Source organism: Daphnia pulicaria, chromosome 1 (genome assembly GCF_021234035.1).
Source record: "Daphnia pulicaria isolate SC F1-1A chromosome 1, SC_F0-13Bv2, whole genome shotgun sequence".
In the NCBI taxonomy this organism is placed as follows: domain Eukaryota; kingdom Metazoa; phylum Arthropoda; class Branchiopoda; order Diplostraca; family Daphniidae; genus Daphnia; species Daphnia pulicaria.
The window spans coordinates 40,792,260-40,819,115 of NC_060913.1; the positions used below are offsets into that span (position 1 = coordinate 40,792,260).

The window sequence follows — 26,856 nt, forward strand, 5'->3', positions numbered from 1 at the left end:
ACTTTCATTTCTAGTTTATTTGTGTTCTTATATAGTGATGACTGCAAATAAATACCAAAAAGGTTATGAATTCTTTTATGTAAGATAGTTGTATACTTGTATTTAAACTTTTTTCTGGTTTTTGCATTTACATTTCACTCGGCTGTTGAACTTGTCCAGATTCTTTTCCCTCACCGAGCGGAATTTCGCGCAAATGGCCGCGTCCTGATTTGTGGTTTCAATTAAAATTTTGAGACAGTCAATTTTTTTTTTAAAGTCTAATCAAAAGAAAATAAATAAAAGATTAAAGCACAGTTAATCAACTTTCAATAATAAAAGATTATATTTGAAATTCGTCTGGCCAGGGTATCTTTTTTCCCAGGAAGGATCTTTGGCGGAGGTGAATGAAATTAAAATTTCCGGATACGGATTCGTGAGAAAATATTCTAAACTATAGCCTCACATTCGTAATCCTTAATAGAATAAAATTGGAATTCATGAAGCGCAAGAATCAACAAATAATTATTGAATAGCCTCCCTACCTTTTTTTAAGACTTGGTCCCGTTTAGTTTGGTCAATTTCCAGCGGGGTCAAAGGAACCCTTGTATCCCCAGCAAACGGAGACCTCCACCACTGGCTGGAAGTGAAGAAAATGTTTTAGCGCAATAACATAATAAAACAGCTCCATTGATTCTAATCGGATTTTGCGCAGTCGAAAACCAAGTCCAATCCATTTTTACGAGCCAGCTGGCTCTTTGCCTGAATTGTAAACTGAGCATGAAGTAATTTTTCGTAAATGTTTCTCAACTTTCCAAAATGAGCAAGGTAAAATCAATGGTATACCAAACTAGTTTTTTTTTTAAATATACTCAATAGAAAATGGAGTGCGTTCGCTGTAAGCCAACTTATGTAACCTTTTGGTTATTGTCGTTTTTCATTCTTCCTATAGTGCCCCGTGCCCGCGTATTTCAAAAATAATTCCTCAATGTATTGCCATCTTTTTTTTTTCTCAACTTAAATCTTCGCTATCAACACAGATGTAAATTTTCAAAAGATGAGAAAAAAAATTAACGCATAGTTGAAGTAAGATGGCCTATACGCCGGGAAATGCAAAGAAGGAGAATCTAGAAAGTCGTTGATCAAGAATAATAACATGCAGACTGGAACTGGCAAAATCAAAAAGAGAAACAACCAGCTGCTTCTCGTTTAAAAAAATCACTTGGCTAAAAAACACGGACGTTATCAAATGCAAACGGGAACATTCACTCAAACTTTTGGTCTTTCAGTTTCAGGTTTTTTTGTGCTTACTGCTGTGATGAGTGATGACGAATAAATGGCAAAACATTTGACATGGATTCTGATGTAAGATAATTGTATTTATACTTTTTTTTCCGGAGGTTATAATATTAATACCGTAGAATGGAAAACTTAAGACTAGGGGAATGTTGAAGACAATTTTTTGAAGTTTGTCCAGCAAGCGCACAAACGAAAACGACTTTTTTGTGTTTTTGTTTTTTGTGTGTGTGTTTTCTTCTTCTCTCTTCTTTGAATCGTTATGTTAATGTTAGTAATAATAATAACAAGGAAAGGAAGGATGGAGTTTCGAGATACAGTACATAATAACGAGATAATAATCAATGATTTTTGTTTGAAGGGATTATGTTGTCGGGGAGACGGGGGGAGACTGGAGGAAGGTGGTCAATGAAAGCGAGCCAATAATAATTAGGACAATGAAGATCTGCTGAAATATTAAGAAAAAAACGCATCAGGAGAGAATCACGTCGAGATACCGCGTAGATTTTGGCCTTTTGTTAAGTTTTTTTTTTTTTCCCTTTTTTATTTTATCTTAAAAACATCTGTGATTGTGTTGGTTGTTGTTTTTTTAACTCTGTGTCTTGTCGAGGGAGATGAAACAGGATGGAAGAAAAAAAATCAATCGAAACATTATCAAAGGAAATTAAAAAAAAGGACGAGGGAATTTAAAAAAAAATCATCACTCTTTAAAGAGACAGACGATCTGTTTACATTGAAATTGCATCGTCAAATGGAGAGAGAGAGAAAGAGAGATAGAAAGAGAAGAAGGTTGGCCGTAATAAATTATCATTACATCATGGGATCTATTTACAAGGCGGCGATGCGAATTTTATAATGCCGGAAGTTACTTTTTTTTTAAACTTTTCTTTTCAAAGAGGGTGTGGTGGTGTGTATAGTGGCGGTGGTGGGTGGTGGAGAAGTCGAACCGAACTGGAAGAACTCGTCTTTTCGTGCTGTACGAAGAGATACAGTATATAGGTTATATTATATATTGAATTACAAAAAAAAACTTTGATACGACCTAAAGCGCGCATGCGAATTTGCATTTCACTTGTTATAATACCTCGGGTGTTGGTAAAAGTATTTATAATATATAACATGATTTTAGCGCTAACCGTGAAAATATATATATATATGTATATATAAAACCGCTGAATGGCCGCGACTGACGACGAACGGGCAGGGGAACAAAATAATCAAAAAAAATCAATCGAAAATCAAAAACAAAATGATGCAAATATTTACCGCACATATGACATAATAATAATAATATCGAAATTTGTGATGGAGGACATATTGTGTGTGTTTTTTGTGTGTTGCGTGATGAATGGATTCCGATAAAAAAAAACTATTGTCGATCCTTTTTGTGTGTGTGTCTATAGAGCAGCAGTCAAATGATCAAATAAAAACATTTCCCGAGAGAGAGATAGAGAGCGTGAGAAACGTTTGATGTAGACGAGAGCGAGAAAAGGAGAATTTTTTTTTGTTTGTTTTGTTTTGAAAAGAGAGAGATGAATATAACAGCAAAGTATCATGAACAACTTGGCCGTCTCGAGAGGCTGGAACCGCGCGCGCTATTTGTTATAATTATATGTATAGTATAAGTTATACGTAACGAGAGAGAATGAATTATGTAAAAGATGTCGAGAGAACAAAATGACGAAACCGAGCCATACAGAAAAAGGAAGAAAGTTTTTGGCTTTTGACTTCTTCCGATGACAGATTTGGTCAATCAACAACACGGCTAATAATAATTAATAATAATATTTATATAGAAAAAAAATTGAAATTTTTGTTTTCTTGAATCGCTTGTTTTTAGATAAAAACAAACCAACCAAATCAAAATGAGAGAGCGCAATATCATCATCTAACCATCAACTCCTTTTTGGGTAGTAAATTAGGTCAATGTGTTTCGAGATGGGATTTCCCCCCTTTTTATGCACGTTTGATTTGTTGTGTGTTGTTGTTGCGCGTCGTGTGATGTCGCCCCTTTCAGATTTGATTCCTTCCGGTTTTGGGTTTTGGGTTAACATTTTTTTTTTTGGTCGAATCAGTGTCGCTTGAGGAAACTGAAGAGGCCCTTGCTCCTAGACGGCGGTGGCGCCATCAGCATGGGCACTTGATTCTTCTGAGTGATTTGAATCTATTTCGGCGCCAACGATTACAAATTTAAGCATCTCAAAATTGAACTTGAAAGGATTAAATAATCAAATTGACCCGGAAATAACTGACCGTGCAAGGTGACTGCATCCACGGCTCGCCGTCCACCTGCATGGGGAAGCGCTTGCGGGTCCGGATGACGATGTTGGAACACTGGGCCAGCCGTCGTCCCGACGCCCTGAGTCCCGTTTTGACCTGTCCCATGTGCAGGCAGTTCTCCAGGCCGATGACTTCGATCAGCCCGTCTCCAATGTCTGTAATAAGAATGAACCAAAAAGAAACAAAACTGTTTAAGCCCATTCGCGACGCCAGAGCATTGATAAAAACCTTGCAAGGCCAAACTGAGATCGACGAAGTTGAAACTGCTGCTGGACAATTCCCGCTCCGACTTGTTGCTGTCGTGCTCCTTGCGCAGGCTGAGCGGGGCCGGCCGCGAGCGCTTCTTCACCGACGTGTCGCCCCACAAGTTGGACCCGCCGTGAGTGTACGGGATGTTGAGCAGAGCGATGCCCTGCAGCGACGGACCGTTGGCCAGGTCCAGCGACACTCCGTCGCACTGCGAATCAAAATAGTTCCGTTGTAGAACAGATCCGATGATTAAATTGCGTCATAATAATGAAGTAGTTTACCATAATATCAATGTCCTCGTGCAGATTCTTGCACGAAGCGGTGAACGTCTCTGAGGTAGCGAATTCAAAGTACCACAACTTATTTTTCATCCGGCTGTTGAACTTGTCCGGATTTTTTTCCCGCTCCGAGTGGAATTTGACGCAAATGGCCGCGTCCTGATTTGATTTTTGAAATTTAATTGTTAATTTTAAAAAAGAAAATTTAAGAAAATGTATTGAACCCGGGGGACACGTCAACTCACCACTCCGATGGAGAAATAATTATTGAAAATGGTGTAGGGGATCTGGTCGCTGGGCTCGGCGTTCTCGTCCTGCTGGTGCGGCACCACCTCGATCTGCCAGCGATCCATCATGATGGGCGCCGCCCGGCTGATTTTGCGCAAGATCTTGTGGACGGACTCGCCTTCGTAGCCGCCGCCCCACCGGAGGCAGCGCGCCAAATCGTTGCCCGTCCCCAATGGAATGATTCCGATGGGCGGATGATTGACAAATTGGACTTTATCTGATGGGCCGGCCACCGAGCATTCCATGTTGAATTGAATAATAAAAAAGGGGAAATTTCAATGAATCAAGTGTTTGGTCTGGTTTAAAAAATAAGCTTTCAACTCTTACCCATGGTCTCTAGGAGCCAGCCGACCGTTCCGTCACCGCCGCAGCAGATGACTTTGAAGTTGGCGACGTCTTTGAACATCTGAAGGCCGGCCAGGGAGCCGCCCTGGTCCAGACTGTACACCTGACGCGGATTGAGGAGCGACTGGAACTTTCGGAGAATGCGGGCCCCTTGCCGCCCGCCCGATTTCGGATTGATGAACACCAAAAGCGGACACATACCCGGCTGGAGATTGATTTGGAAGGACATGGGCGATCCCGACGATCCTGATTGCTTTTAATTTTAATTTTTAAAATTATGATGAGAGAAGAATTGCATTTGCATTTGATTGGATAATATTTTACCTCGGAGATGGGCAGATGGCTCTCGGATCGCGTGAGAGAGCGCCGATCCCGACACGTCGATACCTGCCGATCGAGAACGATGGGACAGATGGACGTCGGCGGGAGGATGTGCACTCGGTGCTCGCCCAAACTGCACTCGGGTTTCACCTGGGAAGCGCATCGGTTGTGTAACTGAAATTCAATTTCAAAAATGAATTAAGAATCAATTGTCTGTGCGAATTTATAGTTAGGAGAGGTGAAATTACGGTCATCTGACACCAGCGACAGTGGAGCCCAGTGATTCCGTTGTAGGACTTGATGGGACCGCGGCACTTGGAGCATTTGGCGTTGCAGTTGCCCTCGACCCAGTGGTGGGCCATGACTTGCGTCGATTTCTTCGACTTGACGTAAGTGCAGATGCAAGAGGCCGGCGCCCGCTGCACGCACCGCTCGTGCACCGTGTACTTGCAAACTGCCAGTCGAAATGAGGAGATAAAAGAAGAAGAAAGAAATTGAGTCAATATAACATTAGCTCCCACCCAACCCAAAAAACATAATATAATAGTATATCCCTTTTAAATAATAAATAACTTTAGTTTCTTATTTCTTTTTCTGAGCTATCGGCAGCTCAGAACCTGAGAACGAACGGGCGGGCGGGTGGGGCCGTTTCTCTTTGGCCTTTAGCTCTCTCAGAGCCAATGATAATAATAATGATAATAATATTCGAGATTTGATAGGATTTGGAGGCCCAACCCCTGCGGCTTAGAGGCAGCAGCAGCCGCGCTGTACATCCCATATTGGAAGAGATGGATGGATAAGACGTGACGGGACTCGCTGAAATCAACGGGATATGTCTAGAGCCTCCCCCCCCATCCGATATAGCGCCTCTCCCGCTCCCGCTCCCGCTGCTGCCGGCCAATGCATAATGAGTAATCCGTGACATCTATTTATGACGATCACAATTTACGCAACGCGGATAGGAGCCTTATGGATGTGACACAAAGGCAAGCCATTGCTGCTGGGCCACAAAAAAAACAACGGCGGGATATATTAACGAGCTGCTGAGGGAGGGGAATATGTGCAAAGGCCTTTTGGGCCGTGTATGTATGGGGGGAAACGGTGGGACTCACAGATGCAGCAGAGGCCCTTCTTGCCCAGGCCGACGAGCATGTTGAGGCAGAGATTGCAGTAGGCCGGACGGTTAAAGTGTTTGAGCCGCCACAAATGATTGCCGTCCTCTTTCACGTTCTGTCCAGGCAACAAAATTAAGAAAAATGAAAAATATTAAAAACGAAATTTCAACGTCAAAATTGTGACATGTTTTCCTTACGGAATCGAGTCCGAGGAGGACGAGGAGCGGAATGGTCGTCATGCCTCCGCGTTTCCACTCTTCCAGCGAGACGGTGCCGTCGTTGTCGTAGTCAATTTCAGTCATCATCTCTTGCAGGATCTTTGACGAACAAATCAATTAATTGCTAACTATGTGTGTCATCAATCGAATTCTAATATTAAAGAGTTATACCGGTTTCAGCTCGGAAGCGTCCCAGCCAAGGTATTCCGCCACGGCCATCATCTGATTGACGATGCAATCCATTTCCTGTTATCAAATTCAATTATCAATTAATTAGAGTAAAATTTGAAATTAAAAGATGGAAATGCTATAAATACATTGGTGTCTAGTACACCGTTGCCGTCCGAGTCGTATAACCGAAACATAACTGCCATAATTGAGATAGAAAGAAAAATTATTTTTTAAATTTCCCGCGCAAAATATTTGAATTTTGAAATTTTACATTCGAGTTTGTCTTCGGGACGGCCGGCCTCCAGCAAGGAAAGGTAGCAGATGACGTTCTTGAGCGAAACCCTGAGTGTGTTGATGTCCAACATGCTCGTCTTTCGCACCAATTGCCGGACTTCCACTGTGCCCCGTCAGAAAGATGAAGTTAAAAATGTGTCAGGATTGATTGCGGACCGCGGGAAAATCAAAAAATTCAAAAGTTACGTTCTAATTTGCCGTTGGAGACGAGGATGGAATTGTTGGACTTTCGCGAGGAATTGCGCGACATTTGACTGTGACTGGGCGAAGACGATTGGTTGCTGGCCCGCTCCCATGTGGCGCCGGCCGTCGACGAACCCGAGGCCGCCCCCGCTCCCGCCCCCATAGCCGAACAGGAGGCCCCGGCCCCGCCGCCTCCTCCCGCTCCGCCACCGACGACTATCGTTCCCGGCTGAGTCACCATCACCATCGGATGAACCGAAGCGCCGATACTCCCTGCGTCAAATTTAATTCAAATAATCAAATACAAAATACAAATAATCAATTAGACACAAAATCAAACAATTCAAATCGATCGGCTGGATGGCCTAGGAGCATCTAAGGCTTACGTACGGTTACGTAACTTTATATCAATATCGAACTGCTGCTGAGTTCCGTTGATGTGCCTTTCGTGAATCAGATTGAAACTGGGGGTGGGGTGGGTGGGTGGGGGCGTGTTCTATCACATGATACACGTCGGGTTGTTCACTCTCTAACGTTGTCAAATGACTGGGCGAAAAAAAGGGAAAAAAGGAAAATAGAAATGTTGTAAAAAAGGGATGTTGTAAGAAGAAGATGAAAAGATGGCGACGCACTTGAACTGACTTTTGCTTTTCTATACTGATGAGCATCTTCTTCTTCTTCTTCTTCTTGTAACTCCCAAATCACAAAAAAGAGAGGAGGGGAAAGAGAAGAGAGAGAGAAGTGTAATTGATTTTCCAATGATCGACCCGGGACATGTCATGGAGAGAGAGAGAGAGGCAAGGAGGATATCACAGGGAACAACAACAATCGATCCGGTCCGCAACCCCAAAGGCCGAATCAGAGAGAGGCAGTAACTAACAACAACAACAACAACAATCTTCTCCTCCTCTTCTTCTTCTTCTTCTTTTTTTATTCCGGGCGGAATTTTCGATTCCGTTTCGATGGAGCCAACGTGAACCAAATAACCAGGAACAAGTTTCTTGACAATTCAATAATGGGCGTGTCCACATTCAGGCAGATGATGTAACAGTGACGTGAACGTTCCCTCCTCCCCCCCCCTCCCATAAAAAAAAATTTTCTATTCCGGACCACTGGATAGAAATAAACTTACCCGTTCGAGTTCGATTAGTTGCCTCTGACTCGGCGCTGCTGCGGCCGACGCTGCCCAGTCCGCTGAGACTGCCCAGCCGCTCGGTTAGCCCGTGGAAGCGTTCGGCCAGTCCCTGGAGCGGCCGGCTCTGCTCCGACAAACTAGTGGTGATGGTGTGCAAGACTCCGCCGGAAGCGCTGGTCGAACAGCCGGTCGTCGCGGCGGCGGCGCCAGCCGGACCGGTGGCTGACGAAGAAGCTCCGGCTTCGCCAAAGGCCGCCGCCAAATTGTTCACCGACCCTGTGGCGTTGTGGGCCGTGATGGGGGCACAAGCCGTGGCCGAACTCAGCATCGCCATATCCTGTGAGAGATATTATTGGCACATCATTCAAAAAATCTAATTTAGGAATATCATATAATATATAGTAGAATAATCATCATCGTCATTTATATTGATGGCACCCGTTTGACACACGTCATCAACTTTTATTCTAGCGACTTTTTTTAATATTTCCATTTTCTTTTACGACCCGTCAATAATAAAATGGAAAAAAGGGGGGCACAAAAGTCTTTTGCCATCTGATGAAATGAGACTCCCGCGTTCACTTTGATGTCTGTCGGCAGTTGCTGCAACTGTGTGTGACTGTGTGGCCCACACACAGTCACACACGTCTACATTTAACAACATTAACACAGGCCCGCCTCTGAACGTCTAACGGAATCAAAGGAGCAGTGTACCTATTAGACTACACACGGCACTCTTTTTTGGGTGTATTATGATGATTATTAGGCGCGCTAGACTATACGGCACATCGCATATAGAATATAGCTACTACGTGGATATATTATAACAGCTAGGGCCGTCTGCTGTAATCCAGTGCGTGACTATACAGCCGGCGGGGCTAGACAAATGCGACGACACATACGTATACGAAGATGAATATTCGCTCTCTCCGTATCTTAATTGGTTATTATATTTAGCCCCGGCGATGTCGAAAAAGAGTTGATCGATTAGGCTAATATTAGTCTATATAGAAGATAAATCTATAAATGCGAGAGAGATCGTCCAGCGCATCACAGAAGACGGGCGTTCAGGTGCAGCTGGAGATGCCCATTATATTCGCCGAAGAATCTAGACGAGGGACAATCAGCGCAATTGTTACAACCGACTGATCTCTCTCTCTCTCTTTCGTCATTATCAATCGATAATCAAGCGATTGTCTCCATCCTTTTTATTTTCTGTGTCCAACAATGAAACCCATCCATCAATATCTCCCCCCGAACTCTATTACCCATGCTTGCAATCAATTCTTTTTGCCATTCATTTGCATGCAGAATAAATCTGTCGCACTGCCTATAAATAATAATCGACACAGCACACACACACTTGGGAAGAAAGAAGACAAAAACCAACCCATCGACACAGCCACTCGATGGGAAAACACAAGAGTCGCCACAGCAGCAATATATTGTCTCCTATCCATCGCAACATCGCTGCTGCCCAGCGAGTGCTGCTGGAATGTGTGTGTGTGTGTGTGCGGCTTGTTTTCGTTTCCTCTTTCAGCTTTTCTCTTTCTTCTCTTTCCTTCTCAAGTTGTGCTGTGCTGGACTGTGCCTTGCTGCTGTGTTTGTATTTCTCCAGCTGGCCGGAACTCTGAACGGATTTTTTTTTTTTTCTTCCTTTTTTGCCAGGGTTGACGGATGCTGAGTGTGTAAGACCCAATAGATTTAGGCCAGGGCAAAACTTATCCAAAGAAAAAACGAATGGAGGTACACTATAGGAAAACAAAGATGGAAGGAAGAATCCCCGAAAAGACGCCAGGTTGTGCCGTTTTGTTTGTGTGCGCCTGTCTGCATGTACACAACACGTTTTAGACAGTTGCCCGGCCCTGTACTATCTAGCTGCCCGTCTTATACATATTCTTGTGTAGCTACACAGCTATGTAGAGCGTCGTATCTAGAGATCTATAGGCAGCAGCACAGATACATTGTTGTTCATTTCCATCCATTTCACGCCGGTTTCAGCACTTGAACGCCGGGCGACCAATTGAATTTTCATGGGCACGGAGAGAGAGAGAGCAGAGACGGCCCTGCCCAGCAGTCCTGTAGAGGTATACTACACTACACTATTATACGAGCAAAGTCGCATATATATGTAACTATTCGCTGTTCTTTTATTCTTTTAAAAATAGAATTTTCTGGGTTTTCTTCTTTGCGGCGATGCGCACTTTTTTATTATTTTTATTATTATTTTTAGACGGAACGTGTATACAGTCCGTGTGTGCCCGCCTGCATAATCAAATGATTTGCTGTGCTTTATCTCGATGATCTCCTGCCGATGGTTCCCCCCCCCCCCCTCGCTCGCCGGCGTGCACAATTGACGATGAATAACTGCCGATGGGCAAAACCCCGAAAAAATATTATCGAATCAAAATCCCTTACGCCACCACCACCACCACCATCTCACATCATCTTCTTATTCTTCTTCTTCTACTTAACAAACAAACACAAAAGGAGAGAACACAACTGCAGTCGCTGCTGACCCTGACTTGCTTTTTCCTTGTGTTATATTTCGTTTTTTATTAGGACACGATTCAAAAAACAAAAGAATGAAATGAAATTTTGAATAATAAAAAAAAGAAAAATGTTTGGAAAATTTCGGCCGATATATATGAGACTTTGTTTAGTGTGTAAATACGAGCTGCCGGGAATAAACATTTTGAAAAAAATATGGCAGAAGAAAAAGAAGAAGTGGAGCGAAAGTGCCGTGAGGGCCCAGCCCGGGCATGAAGTGGGCAATAAAACTGTCCCATATTTACACATTTGATGTCGGGCCTGCTGGCCGTGGATTATAAAAAGCACACGGCTGCTGTGTGCTGTGCTGTGCTATAGCTGCTAGCGGGATGTGTCTTATGGAACTCTATGGAAAAGCGCCATCTATGCAAATGGTTGAAACGAGAAAATTTGGTAATTTCTCCTTAAATGGGAGTTGCGGGAAAAGAGAAAAGAAAAGACCTGCTAGATGTACAGCCGCTGGGGGCCAAAAAGAAAGAAACGTCGTAATACCCAAAAAGTGTGAAGCGAAAATATAATCATAGACAGTATAGAGCAGCAGCAAAAAGAGCGCGCGGTTAAACTATCTAATAGCTTGTTTATATATATATAAGTATACAAGTTGCGGCCTTAATCAAAGACAGATGCGACATTTTTACACGCGGACACTGGCCCGGCCGCCGGCTGAGAGAGCAGCTCTATGCAATAAGGCGCCGCGCTGTCAAAATATAGCGGATAGTTATTATTATTATTATTATTTTAGATATATTATATATATATATCTGAGGCTATATTAGAGGGCTGCTCGCTTCTATACAACACACACACACACGTACATATATAGGCTATACGTACGTACGTGCAATCATATTTCAACGCAACACACCGTTTTTATAGCAGAGCCTACAAACGCCGCGGAGGGAATTTCATTCAACTCCTCCTATACCCGCCCACTATATATATATATATATGTGTACCGCGCTGGCCGGCCAAGAGATAAACACGGCTAGTTGTATAGTAAAAAAAGAAAAAATGACGGGTCATAAATAGCTCATCATTTTTTTCCTCGTTTTTCCTTATACCGTCGCGGTGAAAGAAAAAGCCAAATTTTTAATTTCCTTGTGAACGTCTGACGTCATTTAGTTTTAGGCAGCGCAACACCACCACCCAAAAGAGACGACCCGCGGCTGATTGTGATTGCGTTATTTACCTTGATGACTTTGCCGTCAACATTGGAGACGGTCTTGGTGGGCGTCCGTTTGACGAAAGAGAGGAACAACCTCTTGCATAATTCCTCCTGCATCTCCATCTCCAGGTAAGTGTCCATGAACAGCTTGAAGCCTTCGTAGTCGATATCCTGGAACGTGATGACGTGGGGATTTTTTTTAAATGAAGAAGAAGAAGAAGAAAGGAGGTCCATTATTAAGTTTAGACAAGGCGAAATTGATTATATTTGATGATATGCGTGTGTGTGTTTATTATACCCCATCCGGCTGGAATTTGGACAGCGGTCCCGTGCCAGAGAATTCAGCCAGGACATCGCTCAGCTTCTTGGATGAATCTGCACCAAAAAAGGGCAACGAAAAACAAATTTAATTTTGTGTCAAACAGTCATGTTAAAAAATTTATTTTTTAAAATATTAAAATGTATAATCCTATATGGTCAATTAGTCACTATTAAGATGACGGGGAATAACATGTTGTGTGTGCAGTAGCGACTAATCGCCAAGTTTATATTCGCTAACAAAAAAACAAAAAGGATAAAATTTGTTCTGAAAAATATCTCAAAAAGTCCCGCCCGACGGACGGGCGGGTTCTTGTGTCTTTTGATCATTCGGTCGTCTCGTTGTGGAATGCGGACAGTCGTTGAAAAAGCAAAAAAAAAGCCCTTTGGGCAGTTGCTGCTGCTGCTGCTGTGAACCCGACACATCTATTGCTACAGCACAGCATATAGTGAGGAACGACGGCGAGTTGTATCGTTTTTCTCTCTCCTTCTCATCAAAGTCGCTTCTTCGTCTCGTGGGAGAGTAGACACACACACGCAAAAAGGATTTCCGACGCGGCCAATAAGACAAGACAAGGGCCTCGGCTATGTATATTTTTCACTCGCGTCCGGTTCTCATGTCACCGCCCGCGCGCGCGTCACGGCTTATTTAGGAATTTGTGTATATAGAGACACCCACCAGCAGCAGCAACGATCTTATATTTCCCATATAGCCAGAAAAAATGACCGCAACAATTCATTATTTGCACCAGCCCAATATATTAAATGGACGTCCGGCTCAGTATAAAAGATCATAATAAAGCCAGAGAAGAGATGACAGCAGACAAATCTATTCGAAATCTCTTTTTATACATTGAAGAGTTATATATATGTACCGGAACCGGTCAGTCATCGTTAAATGTCATCTTATTATTAAAAGTCTAAAATGAATATGTCGCCTGTCTGTAATGAAGACGGACAGTTTTCGAGCCTTCGACGTCATCACGTAATAATAAATACAAGTGACGTGATGTGCTGCTGATGGGGTTTTCCAGCTCTGCTGTACGTGCTGCTGCCGGCCGTTATATATCTATCTATATACGCCAACACGACAATGAAGACGAATATTATGCTGACAAACAACTTGGGATGACGATTGACAGCAGCAGCAGCTGGTTCGTGATGTTGCGTCCAACTTTTCAGACTTTTATCTCTAACCTACCTCGGCGACTTGTTGTCTATCAAAATGGGGAAAAAACTGGTTGGCGATTATAAATCGAGAGGAAAACAGGCCAACTGGACACATCTATAAAACCACTTATATAACCGACCCCAAATTTGACATTGGCTGTCGGCTTGACAGCTGGAATAATCTACAAATAAGTCGAATAGAATCAGGAATCCATCGAAAAATCGATGAATTACAGACATCAGACACGATCGACTGTGCTGGCGATATTTGAATGCCCGCCCAATTTCACATAACATGATGGCGTAGGTGGGAATTTTTCCTGGAAATCTCTTTTGTGCGCCCATCTTCTTTCTTGGCCAGAGTATATAGAAAGAAAAAATAAGAGGGAGAAGGGTCTATATGGATAGCATAGAATAAAAGAAGAAGAAAGTTGTTTACACAAATGAAATGAAGAAACAAAAACAAATCAAAGATGGATGAAGATGGATCAGATGGCCGTACAGCTCGGCTATGCTGTACAGGAGAGAGAGCGACGTGGGACGTGCACAATCCATCGAATCGGAGGAGCCGATCCATCGGACGTATATAAAAAGAAAAGAAGAAGAAGAAGGAAAGAAAGGAAGGAACGTTATAAGTTGTGCATCCCTTTTTTTTTTCTCTTCTCTCTTCTCTTCTGCTCCTTTTTATATCATTTCTTCTTCACATGTCTGTCTGTCTGTCTGTCTGTCTGCTGCCTCTTTCTTCTTCTTCTTCTTTTCGACTCTTTTCGTCAACGCGCCGGCAGAGAGGGAAAGAAGAAGAGCAGGGACATGCACGTCTTCCGACATCTCCATCACAGCCGCAGCAGTCCCGGCGTATACTATATACTACTGTTCACTACACGTCCCGATCCAGACCCCGCCGCGCACACACAGCGCACATCCCCCCTCCACCATCTCCTTTTTTTATTTTATTTTTCTCCTTTTTTCCTTCTTGCAATGGAAGGGAAGGAGCTACGACTAGGAGCAGCTCACGCAACTTTCTCTCTGCTCCTCAATGTGCCTCCCCTATCCGCCCAGCTCGCCCCCCCCCCCCCGTCCGCCCCTCCTTTCCCCACACTCCAACCGAAATCAATAACACGAGAAGCGGAGAAGAGCAAGAGAGAGAGAGAGAAAAATGTCGAACGGGGGGAAAAACGGGAGAAAAGAACGAAAAAAAAAAAACTATCTAAATGTGTGTGTGTGTGTATATGTTGTATAGATATACACACACACATAACAACTATAACAGTTTTGGGATAAATATATATCAGAACCAAATATAAAGCTGAAAGCATACAGTATATAACAGCACTCGATATTTATAGATGACCGAACGATTTCCTATACGTAGATAGAGACGTCTGTATATTCTCTATAGACTCATTGGCTGATGGCAGATGTATCCGGCAAACGATTTGATATAATTGTTGCATCATTTTTCAAATACATCAAAATGTATAGATGTATAAACGTCTACAAGGGGGTGGTGGTAGATATCTAACGGCGCGGTCAGTGTGGATATGTCTACAACAGCAACAACAACAACAACAGCACAACTACACAACATATTGGATTGTCAGAGCTTCGCCAGTTGATTTGGTCACAGTCCAAGTCAAGATCGAGAGAGAGACAAACACAATAAGATGAGTAAAGAAGAAGAAGAAGGAACGCAAGGAAAAAGTAAAGAAGAAGAAGAAGAATAAGGAGCAAAGAAAAAAAAGGGGGGATGAAAAACCGCGAGCAAGGCCTTCAAAAGTTATTGATTCTGTGATGGCCTCGCAGGAGCAGCACAGCAGCAGCCGGCGACGCAGACTCTCTCATGTCGCACACACACACACACACGCCAACAGCAGCGGGAAAACGGAAGAAGAAGAAGAAGGGGAATATATAGATGTGTGTGTACACAAGGAAATGAAGAAGGAAAAAAAAATGTTCTTCATATAAATGTATCGGCGTCTTTATAATTAGATTATACCAAAAAAAAAGGGGGGGGGGGAGCGAATCAAATTTAGGGGCTATGACGTCACACATGGAAATCTTTTTTTTTTTCCTTCTTCTACTCCAGCGCTGGATCTATATATTATTCTTTTTAAAAAAATATTTTCTATGTGCTGCTGCATATATATAGACACGGACAGCAGCAACATCTATATAACCCCCCCTTCGAATTTGTGCTATGGGCCACATGCATCACACATAGACTATATGGTCGGGCGCAACGAGTTGCTGCCACGGCCTCTGTGCTGCCCATCAAATAATCAGCCGAGGTACGCTCGCGAGCAGCCGATAGAATTGGCATTGAAACTCCATTGTCGTGTATAATATCTATAGATCTTTTTCGATTCGAGTTATTGCTGCGCTAATCATATCAAAAGAAACAAAAAGAAAAGGGTAGTCAACAATACACCTGAGGCTATTATGCAATCACAATCTCTTATTATCATTCCAAAATATATAAGAGAAAATATTAATGCTGTTTTGGTCTCTATGTGCAAAGAATATTTTATAGAGAGTAACCGCTGTGGAGATGTACATTTTTTGATGGGGGGAGGGTTTTATTCGTCGGGACTGTCGTTTTTCTCACAGAGACGCCGGGGAGAGACGACGACGCCGACGACCGTCTAGTGTGTGTACATCAATGACGTCAAAGGAAGAGAGGGAGGGAGAGAGAGGGAGGGGGGGTAGGATGGTATCGATCTGTCGGTACCAAGAGACCATATCATCTACAAAAGCGCCGCTCCTGCCAAGGGAGCCGTCGCGACGCCGTTGGGCGTCGCCATAGCTTCTTCTTCTTCTTCTCCTTCTTCCTCCTTCTTCTTTTCCATATCCTCAATGACGTCATCTCCGACGACGCCAAAAGGAGCTGCTGCTGCTGCTCCTCCGCCTGCTGCTCTTCTCTTTTCCTGTTTCTACCCACCGACACACACACACACACACACGGACCGTTTTTTCGGTTGTTGTTTCACTCCCGCCTCCCACCATATCCCGCGTGATATCCTGTCAATTTCATCTCCTTATTCTCCTTCTCCTCCTTGTATTATTTCCCCCTGGCCGATATATTTACTATATAGACGCTGCTGCCGGCCTTGATTACTACACAGTGCACTCACACATGAGATATCCACACGCAATATATCGACCAGAAATCTTCTTCTTATTCTCCGTCTTCTTCTTCATTTGAATGACATGACCCAATAATTACATCTCTCTAGACTCTGCTGCTGCTGCTGCTGGACGCCGCCCCTTTGATATTATATCCATCTAGTCTCTCTAACACGGGAGATATTGTCTCTCACGTCCTGCTCTCCGTGTCGAAATAAATATACAAGCGCAGCGGACAAAACAAAACAATCTATACACAACAGTGCTATGTGCGCTGTCTATCACATATATCTATTCTGGATTAGATAGATATCCAGGCTGCATGCACCACGACTGGAAATATTTTCGATCGAGTGTCATTTTGTTTTTGTTTTTTCGTATAGTCGGTGGCGTTTGGTCACGAACTCGCCATCGTCCCTCATATGGTCGCTACTCGCCCAGCATGTGCATATATCGATTCTTGATATTCATGTTGTATACGCTGCTGTTGTGTGTACGTACATGTATGTGTGTACTGGGCTATAAAGACCATCATATCCTCTGTATACTATACTCCGGCAGCACCACAGCACCTGACATTTTATGGCGTCACACACACACACACACACACACGACTCTTATAAGTATACACACTCCTCCCATTTTCTTTCTTATAAATCGACGGGCTGGGCGGTGACTGTGCGCTGTGATGGCGTCACGGACGCGTCCATGTCTTTTATTTTATTTTTCCTCTTTATTTTTAAAAGATCTTTTTCCTGAGGTGCTGCATGGGGAGGTGTCCAGCACCGCACCACCTCCTCTCTATGCCGCCGCCACCACCATACCATAGCATATCCCGTGATTTGCATGAAATTTGCATCGTCAAACATGTAGACGCAGTACACACACACACACATCTCTACACGTATGGATATATACCCACGTATATATCTGTATCCCGCTGAATTTTTATTGCTGGAAACCCCCCCCCCCCCCACACACACACCATCCCCACCCACTCAACTGGAATTTCCATATTCATAAGAAAAATTCCCTCCCCTCCCACCCCCCATTTTTCCACGTCTAATAGACCAGCGTTTTTTTCTATCTTATTTTTATTACAGTGCATCGAGGGGATATAGAAATTAGTCTGAAAAAAGATAAAAAGATGAAAAATTCCGTTGCGTCTTTTATATACACACGATCGAATGTTGTGTGCGCAATAAAAAATAGACGGGGACCAATAAATTGTTTTTGGGTGGGGGCCGCTCCCGCTCTGTCAAATGTTGCGGTGCGTCTGTCTCCCGCGAAACAACAACCAGCTAGAGCCCAACAACTGTCAGCTGTCATCCCGCGATTTCGACATGTCGAAGAATATGTCTGTCCGTCATCTGCTGTGTCGATTTCTCGCTGAAGAATTTCGACCCGTCATTTCTCAGCGCCCAGAGAGAAATTTGCATACGCCAATATCTTTCAAATAATAATAATAATAATAATAAAAAAGATTGGAGAAATTGATCCCCGAATTGCGCAAACTGTTAAAACCCCCAGGCCACTGATCAATTTTCCTTCTTGAATTTTAAAAAATATTGAACTTTTAATAACTAAATTTCTAATCAAATTATCAAAGAAAAAAATAAAATGAATTATTCCTTACAAGCGGCAAGATCTTGTAGCTGTTCGAATTCGGCGGGCGAGAGTTTCTCCCATCGGTAGGCCGATTGGAGTGCGGCCTGGTCGAGTAGGGCGGCCGAAGAGGCTCCTCCGGTGTTGTTGCTGGCCCCAGCAGCGCCTTGGCCGCCGCCCTGTTGGCCGCTGGCGGCCTGCTGGTGCCGCTGCATGGTGGTCAAGATGGAAGCGGCCCGGCTGGCGCCGCTCTTCTTCTTGCTGCTCTTCTCTTTGCTGTTGCTCTTCTCCTTCTTGTGCTTCATGATGATGGTGGCCAGCTTACCCCGTCGCCTCCCTCCGCCGCCACCACCAGCACCGCCCGCTTCACCACTTTTGCCTTTGTCGGCCACTTCTTCAACCCCACCCGATCGGCGAACTTTTATTTTTGCGTCTTTTATTTTTATTTTTATTTGATTTTTCAGACTCGACTCGTTGCACTCGCCACTTAGCAATTAGAACTCTGCGCACAAAAACACCAAATCAAATTTTCTTCTTTAATAATTTCCCCTTCCACTCGCTGCTGGCCAATCACCTGAAATGACAAACACCAAAAAAGGCGACTGATTATTACACACTCGAGAAATATTTGAATATCAGAATTTTAAAAAAATAAAAAATTTCGAAATATTTCCTGTCGAGAAAAAAAGAATAAAAATCTCAAAAGGTTCCTGGGAAACTAAACCGGTTGCAACGATGCAACGATATTCTAATACTACATGTAAAACGCAACTGGAACAGGAGCTCCGAGAACCTACATACACGACGTAGACGACGGACGACGGTGGTCACAAATAAATGCGCGCACCCAAATCTTTTTTCATCATCGTAACCCAAAAAGAATTAAAAGGGGGGAAAAAATAAAAAATTCAAAAATCAAAAGGAAATGAAAAACAACCACCACGACATTAGTTCATGACGCGGGGGAAAAAACCAATAAGGTAAAATAAAATAAAATTTGAAAAAATAGGGCGGACGTGTGCAGCAAACCGGTTTTGTTTTTTTCTTTTTCTGTTTGTTCTTTTGTGGTGGCATTTCAGATATTCCGATTTTTTCTTTTTTGTTGTAAATTTCCTTCTACACACATTTCTATTAGCATCAAATTGGACGACCGCAAAAATGTTGTCGTCAGATAAACCAGAAATAATAATAATAATCATTGATTCCATTTTTTAAAAATTTCCATTCGATCCCCAAAAAAATGTTCAATTTGTTTCGTCAGAGAGAAAGAGAGAAATGAGCGTGAATGTATAAAAGATGGTGCCCGTGAAGCTGCCGAGGGTTCGGTACTATACCATACTACACTGACTGATCCGGAGAGAACTGTACATCTATCGGCCGTGATCTAAAAATAACAATGGAGGTGCTAAAGAGAGAGAGAATGAGAGTCACAAAGTCGGAGAGTGTATGTGTGGTGGTGGCTATATATACACGGATATCTCAAGACATATCCGTGTGTGTGTGTGTGTAGTACTCTCCGGAGTTTAGAGAAATCAGCTGTGACACACACACACAGCACACACAAGAGTTGAAAGAGAGATGATAATAATCACAACTCTGGAAAATTCACGTTCAATCATCCCGACATTTATTTTTATTTCCCCTAATGAGGGGGGGATAGATAGCTAGTCAAGCCCTCTAGGCTTTTTAATATTACAGCAGCAGCAGCAGAGTCGGCTGTATGCACAGCAGAGCACATCAGCAGCGGGGCCTATCCATATATGTCTAGCAGATAATAAACAAGAGTGGATGTGTGTGTGTGTGTTTGTCTAAATGGCAAGTTCGAATTATTGCGATGATGAATTTCAGCGCCAAACAGCCCCGTCGACTTGTTACATCATCGTATAGAGATATGTATCTCTACTAGCAGATGTCTGTTGTAATAACCATATTTTTTTTTGTTGGGTTGGCTAAACTAAAGTCCCAGCACCCCCCGCCCCCCCCCCCCCCCGTTTTACATCGTAATTACGTCATCACAATATAGATAAGAAAAACGGGGCCCTTTTGTTTATTGACGTCCCCTCCTCGAACCCAGCCGATATTATAAGAATAAGACTAGCGGCTCAATTTAGACCAGCACGAGAGGAGGGGGCTCTGGGGGCTGCAATAAATCAATGATCAAATAATAATACGTGGATGCCAGTGTTTGCATAAATGTGGTAATTGGGGCGGTGAAATCTGTTTTTAAAAATCCCGCCGTCTGATTTCTATTCCTCCCCACATTTTTTTTTTTTTTGAAATGATGATTAGAATATCAAAGATCTTTATATATTTTGGATTATATGTCGTTGTCGCCATCGATTCCCCTTTTGGCGATTGGTTGGAAATAAAAAAAAAGAGAAAACCCCAAAAATTATAATTCCAAACTTTAAAAAAACGATTTTTTCGGCTGGTAGATACTAGATAGACAGGACAGCGCTCTATATAGGGCCAGGGTGATATGTATAAGGGCCTGGGCCATTATACATCACCGTTGACACCAGTTGGACACAGACACAGACACACACACAACTGGATTCCGCCATCTCCTCCCGCTCTATCTGTCTATCTTATATTCTGTATAGTGTATAACCTATAAATATATTGCCTTTCCCCGCCGTTGGCCATCGTCAACCAAAGAACCGAACAGCCGTGACAAACACATGCAAATAGCACAATCAAAAAAAAAAAAAAAGAATTGTATGTATGTATACGGGATGCTGTCTGGAATAGATCTCCCCAGCAGACAAAACAACAAAAGATTATATTTTCCCTTTATTGTCAAGTGTGATTTTTCCTTTTTTCAATTTGTTTCATTTTGGTTTGGTCCAAAAGAAAATAAGAAATAAAGGGGGGCAAATGAAATGTGTCGTTTTCTATTGTATCGCCGATATTCCTATATATGTAACGTCCTGTCCTTTCCAGTTGTGTTTGTTTGTTTGTTTTGTTGCCCATTATATCGTAGCAGTGCATACGGAGCAGTGCGCCCTCCTCTATCCGGTAGTACTACAACCAGCAGCAGCAGCAGCGTACATATCTGGTACAGAATCGTGAGCTATTGTTGTTACGAGATGTCGTGATAACGAACGGGAGAGAGGAAAAAATAAACAAAATCCCAAAAAGAATTTTCGATCGCTAGTTGTGAGCTAGTGAAATAGAGAGAGAATAATACGGGAGTTGAGAAGAGGGTTGAACTCTGTGGGCTCTGTGTGTGTGTATGAAATTCAATCAATAAAATTGATTTCGTAGAGAGAGAGAGAGAGAAGAAGAAGGAGAAAATGGCACGGACGATCAAAATCAGACGGCCATGTTGTCGCGCACTGACACACACGGCGTTCAGACGGGAGCCGAGCGAGCAGTGAGGGACGAACGAGAGCGCAACTAACAAAAGTTGCCATTCTTGTTTGTTTTTTTTTTTCGTTTGTGTGTCTGTGGGTTTTTCGAGATTTCTTTTTTCTCTTTCTTTCTTCTCTGCGTTCGATTCTTATCATCGAAAATAAAAAAAATAAAATACAATAAAAAGAATTTTCCAAAAGGGAATTTAAAAAAGGGGAAAATTATTCAAACGGAAATATCTGTAAAACCTTATACAGCTAGAGAGGAGGACGCCAAAAACACATATCCACTCTCTCTCTCAGCACACACGGTACACACACACACACACACACAGTACACACTCACATAGACACACACACACACACACACACACTTCAGATGCAGAATCGATCGTCGTCGTCGTCGTCGTCCTGGCCGGATGATGGTGGTGGTCGTCGTGTTTGTGGTGGTGGGTTGTTCATTCCGCTCGTCCGATTTGTTTTCCCCGTTTCCACCTTTTTCTATAATTCGCTGCTGATGATTATTCTTCTCGAATTAACTATCTAACATTAATTGCCGATCCCCCCCCAATCGAAATTGAAACACTGGTGACTTTGATTTCCTATCTGGCGGCAGCGCTCCGGAAGAATTACACAACACACGAAACAAATGTTGATTGGGAATAAAAATGTTTGATCCAATTCCCCCTTTTTTCTAATTTGATTTGATTTGCAGCAACAGAAAAAAAACTCGGCGTAGAGCGGCCAGCCGAATTTAGCCGAGTGTCAGCAGCGCAGGACACAAACACACAGACACACACGCACGCAGACACACACACACACACACACGTAGAGAGAGAGACGGGCGAATAGAAGGGAAAAGGAAGAAGAAGAAGAAAAAAGGCTAAAAAATAAAACACCGGGCAGCAGCAGCAGCAGCAGCAGCAGCAGCAGCAGAGAGGAGGACTCAGCGCAAACAGTGACCGGCCATAGCGCGAGCTGCCGACTGAAGGATTCGAGTGGGGTAGTGATGTCGACTAGTGGCGCTCTCTCTCTCACTCTCTCTCTCTTCCTCTCTTCTATTCATTCTCTTTCTCTTCTCTCTCCTCTATTCGTCTATTTTCCCTAACGTCGGCAGGAGGAAGCTGTGCGGGATGCGCGGCCCTGTGCCCTGTGCTGCATTCGGGGTTGCACAACACAACTCGTCGCCTTGTATATCAGAGTTCCGAGCGTGTCGTCTAAACGCCCGACCCACGGCGGTTGCGCGGGAAGATTATTTTTTTTTTCAAATCACCAAAAAATAAAAAGGAACGAACGAAAAGGAGAAGAGAATGGGCTCCTATATAACAACTTGGGACGCTATTCTATACTATATAGTATAGTATAGCTGATGGTTGGATATACTTTTGCTTATATGGACAGACTGGCGGTGGTGGTAGTGGTGCTGGGCCGAAGCCGGTCGCGCTGGTGATCGAGTGACTTTTCCTTCCGTTTTTCTCTGCTGCTGCTGCTGCTGCTGGTTGGTTGGTTGGTTGTTGTTGTATAAATGCCCGTCATTTTCACATGGACACAGTTAAGCGATGATTTGTACACTGTAGAGAGAGAGGCAGCCCCCCGTCTTTATTACGTACGGTGGAAAGGGGGTGATATATTTAGTGCGCATATATATATAGACGGGGGGGGGGGGGGCGACTAACTTAAGGAGATCAATTGATTTATAGACGAGAAAGAAAGAGATTTTCATCGCTCAAGATTATATATCCCGGGCGGCGCTTGGCCGATGACGCCAGCAACAGCCGAGGCAAAACGATGGACGCGTCGTACAAATCATCAGTCGACTATTATCTCCTCTTCTTCTTCTTCTTCTTCCTGGCTCCTCCTTTTCGCCTTTTTTTCTTTTTTTCTTCTTCTTTCCTGTCTCGTTGATTCGTCTTGATGATGAGTCGCTGCTGCTGCTGCTGCTGCTGCTGCCCTGAAATAATCAAAAATAATAAAAAGAAGAGGCACAGCCGATGGATGTGTGCGGTTGATTGTTCTTTGATTCCGTTGTTGTTGTCGAGAGCCTCCGACGCCCACACAGCAGAAAACGGTGATGCCACAATCTTATTGATAGATCCAGCCCAGCTAGATTTGATTCACATTAAAAGAAAAATAATTGTATAATTTGTGTTGATAGTTTAATATACCATGGACTCTGTGCCCGTGTATGATATCAAAACCTTTCAAGCAAAGGAGGACCTTTACGAGTCCATATACGATCCTGCATGTTGTCTCCCACATCCGGAATTGTTAGAACCCTAAAGAAACAAAAAAGGCGGATGGAGGGGGAGAATGCAAAGAAAAACACTGGAAAAATAAGTTTTTCTTGGACGTCGCAAAATGAATGATGACCCCACCGCGCAAGAAGAAGAAGAAGAATAGAACCCACAAGGCCAACCCGCCGGTTACCTCCTACCCTATAGGATCATCGTTGCACGGACGGAAATGGCCAAAAAAAAGGTCTACCCCAAAAAATAAAAAGACTCAAATTCCGCCCCCTTAATAATCCAACATACTGTACATACATCTATCCAGCCTATCCTATTAATAAGTTGATCCAGCCCACCGGAATCAAAAAAAAGAAAAAAAAAGATCGATGAGGAGAAGAGCGCAGGTTCCGCAAAAATAAAAAAATAAAATAAAAATAAAAAATTTCGCGGAAAAAATTTCCCAGCCAAATGACGTCAGCAAGTTGCTGCTGGATCAACTTTGACCTTTCCAGAAAATGTGCGCAAACTGCGCACGCGCTTGTTTATATACACACACAGCCGGCACAGCCAGCCATCCAGTCAACAGCGCTGGATGCTGTGGATTATTAGACGATGCGCATGCCAAAAGTATATAGACGCCCTAATATTATACATCCAGCTCTATATAGCTGCCTGTGTGTGTCTTATATACATCGACCATCACCACCGTCACGTATTTCTTCTTTTCTTCTTTTCTCTTTCCACCCTTTTCCTGTATTTAGCTTCTTCCTTCATCATTTTCTTCCGTTTCCGTTCACATCTCTCCCGACGCTGATTTCAACCTCGTTACGCCATTACGTCTATGCTCCTGCTGCTCCTGCTCCTGCTCCTGTGTATACACGACGACGACGTAACGGGGGCACAGATAGAAAAAGACGTTTCCGATTCGCACCCTCTAGCGTCTGTTTATATATATAACTCTTTTTCTTTTTCTCTTTTAGGAATATAATACTAGACAACACATAATAGGCTCAATACTAATGTATACTTGATCGAGTTTAGTTGCATCAGCTATTATTTTTTTGATGATTATGTTGGAGGTTGGACGACGTAGCAGAGATCTTCGATGAGTGCGGGTGATAATAATGGCGCCGACTGGGATGTGCCTGGGCCAAGTGCGAGATCCTTTTTCTTTTTTTTTCTCTCTCTCTATGTGCTGGCCGTCATTATTAGAGATAATCCCAACAGCTGATGGCAATAATGAAAGGCTTTTTTTTTATTTTTTCCTGGATAAGAAGAAAAGTTTCGGCGCTCTGTGCGTTTGGACGGTGACGTTTTCTTCATCCCGTCACTGACGTCAATTTCAGGCTCCATCAACTCGAGACTGTCTCAATGGCGATAATGGCGAGAGAATAGAGAAGAAAAGCCAAACAAACTTTTTTCTTTATCCCAATTCAGTCGACGGGAAGAAAAACGATGAAAAACGACACGTTTCCCCCCGACCGTCTTGTATTTTATTTTATTTTTCTCTCGATAGACTCTAGGCTTTTCGTTAGCTTATGGCTTTTTCGGGCTTTTGACGCGAGTAGTAGTAGAGTAGTAGTATAGTAGGTTAGATACACACACATAGAGGTGTTGGTGGGTGTGGATTAGAAAAAAAAGACCCGCCCTCGACAACGTCGCCATGGCTACCACGTCGTCAGCTTTTGACAGATGTCGATGTGTTCAAATGTGATTCGCCGACCAGTTCCAGTGCTTTTTTCTTTTACGTTATTCATTTCTCCTTTATTTCGACTGGGTTTTTTCACGAGTGTTGTCCTTTTTCCTCCGTAGTTGTGCCCGTTTTATTTTTTGTTTAGTCTATTTTAGTTGGCAGCTCTTTTTAAATGTTGGAAATGAAATTGTCTGTCTTTGTTTTCGTGTTCGTGGCCGCATACGTCACAGCTAATGAACCTGATTATGCCAACGGGAATTTCGATGTTCCGTCCGTGCCGAAAAGAGAAATTCTGAGATGCATGGGTAACTTTTATAATACATCAATAATCACCTCTGTTTCTAGTCCTAGCGATTTCCTGGCAGTGTTTCTATCACAGCAGCCAATTAGTTCCATGTTTTCCTTGATACAGCATACTAAAAACCCTTTGCTAATGTTCCTTTCTTTATTACAGTGTGCAAAGCGTTGGTGGATGAAGTGGAAATAGCTGTTGATAGAGTGGACCCTCACAAAAAAGTTGACATGGGCAGCTTCCGCCTTGACGGAAAAGGAAACGTCAAACAAAACTTGGTAACTTACATTCTAATCAAGTAATTCATGTCAAACATCTTGAATTCACAGCACACATATTGTGTAATGGACATGTTCTTGTTCAGTTTCAAGATGTTTTCAAAACCACAACAACCTGTTTTATCGTAGATGAGATAACCAAGAGCCACCTATCATTTGTTACAGGTACCTTATGCACGCAGCCAGCTCTTCCTCTCTGAGGTTGGTTCCACCTCCTCTTTCTCCCATATTATATAACTCAAATAATCACACACAAAAAACTGCAATGGCTGGACTCATCATCACACATAAATGAACAATCTAATTTGATGACTAGGTCATGGACAAGGTCTGCCCGATGTTCAGGAATTACGTCGTTGCCAATTACAAAGCCACTGGTAGGCCGACGCTCTTGAGAATTGAAACTCCAGACGGGAAAGGCATGAATCCCGAGATGAGCAACGTCAATATCGTTCCCAATCCCGAAGTGAACGAGCAATTATCTTCCTACGTAAGATTGGAAATTTGATTTATGCAGTTTATATTGTTTGACACCATATCTTAAATGATAACGAAACGTATACATCTCATTTTGTTATTGTTTTTTTCGGGGGGGGGTTTATATAGTGTCAAGGTTTAGTCGAGGAATACGAAGATGAAATCGTGTCCATGTTCGCCAAAAGCGAGAAGCAACTCCACCAAAAGCTTTGCGTTCAATTGGCCGAGGTCTGCCCCAGAGATGCGGTCCCCGACTCGGACGATTCCAGTCCCGAATCCTCGGAGACTTACGATTTCGAACGCGAAGAATTGTAATTTTGTGATTGATTTGGTTTTTCTAAGGAAAAAGGAAACTCCAACCCCCCCACAAAAAAAATGAATTATAAACATCGAGATATAAACGAGAAGTATAATTCTATTTAATTATTATACCAAAACTGATGGTAAACTACTGC

At 43.1% G+C, this 26,856-nt stretch overlaps 2 protein-coding genes across 6 annotated transcripts; one reads left to right on the top strand and one right to left on the bottom strand.

The window, feature by feature from the left end:
* Nucleotides 1–1,334: 1,334 nt before the first annotated feature.
* On the bottom strand, nt 1,335–22,411 carry LOC124320240 (diacylglycerol kinase beta-like). Of its 5 annotated transcripts, none has more exons than XM_046783020.1 (19): nt 21,808–22,411; nt 18,112–18,654; nt 12,163–12,239; nt 11,889–12,035; nt 8,147–8,486; nt 7,018–7,287; nt 6,809–6,934; nt 6,684–6,733; nt 6,538–6,612; nt 6,346–6,465; nt 6,146–6,263; nt 5,282–5,487; nt 5,037–5,207; nt 4,695–4,965; nt 4,325–4,584; nt 4,083–4,238; nt 3,796–4,009; nt 3,526–3,707; nt 1,335–3,436 (listed from the first exon to the last, which is right to left on the bottom strand). In XM_046783020.1, exons 2-19 carry the CDS (start codon nt 18,383–18,385, stop codon nt 3,344–3,346), a joined length of 3,150 nt encoding a protein of 1,049 aa, XP_046638976.1. In that variant the 5' UTR covers nt 18,386–18,654; nt 21,808–22,411; the 3' UTR covers nt 1,335–3,343. The 5 variants fall into 5 exon arrangements, with proteins under 5 accessions (XP_046638976.1, XP_046638971.1, XP_046638974.1 ...); XM_046783015.1 differs by having other exon boundaries at nt 3,781–4,009; XM_046783018.1 differs by lacking the exon at nt 21,808–22,411 and adding an exon at nt 21,780–21,798 and having other exon boundaries at nt 3,781–4,009.
* Nucleotides 22,412–25,335: 2,924 nt separating this feature from the next.
* Nucleotides 25,336–26,819, top strand: LOC124320423 (protein seele-like). Its single transcript, XM_046783307.1, has 5 exons — nt 25,336–25,659; nt 25,809–25,924; nt 26,090–26,125; nt 26,241–26,414; nt 26,531–26,819. The coding sequence occupies exons 1-5, from the start codon at nt 25,527–25,529 to the stop codon at nt 26,714–26,716; spliced, it is 645 nt and encodes a 214-aa protein (XP_046639263.1). The 5' UTR covers nt 25,336–25,526; the 3' UTR covers nt 26,717–26,819.
* Nucleotides 26,820–26,856: the final 37 nt, after the last annotated feature.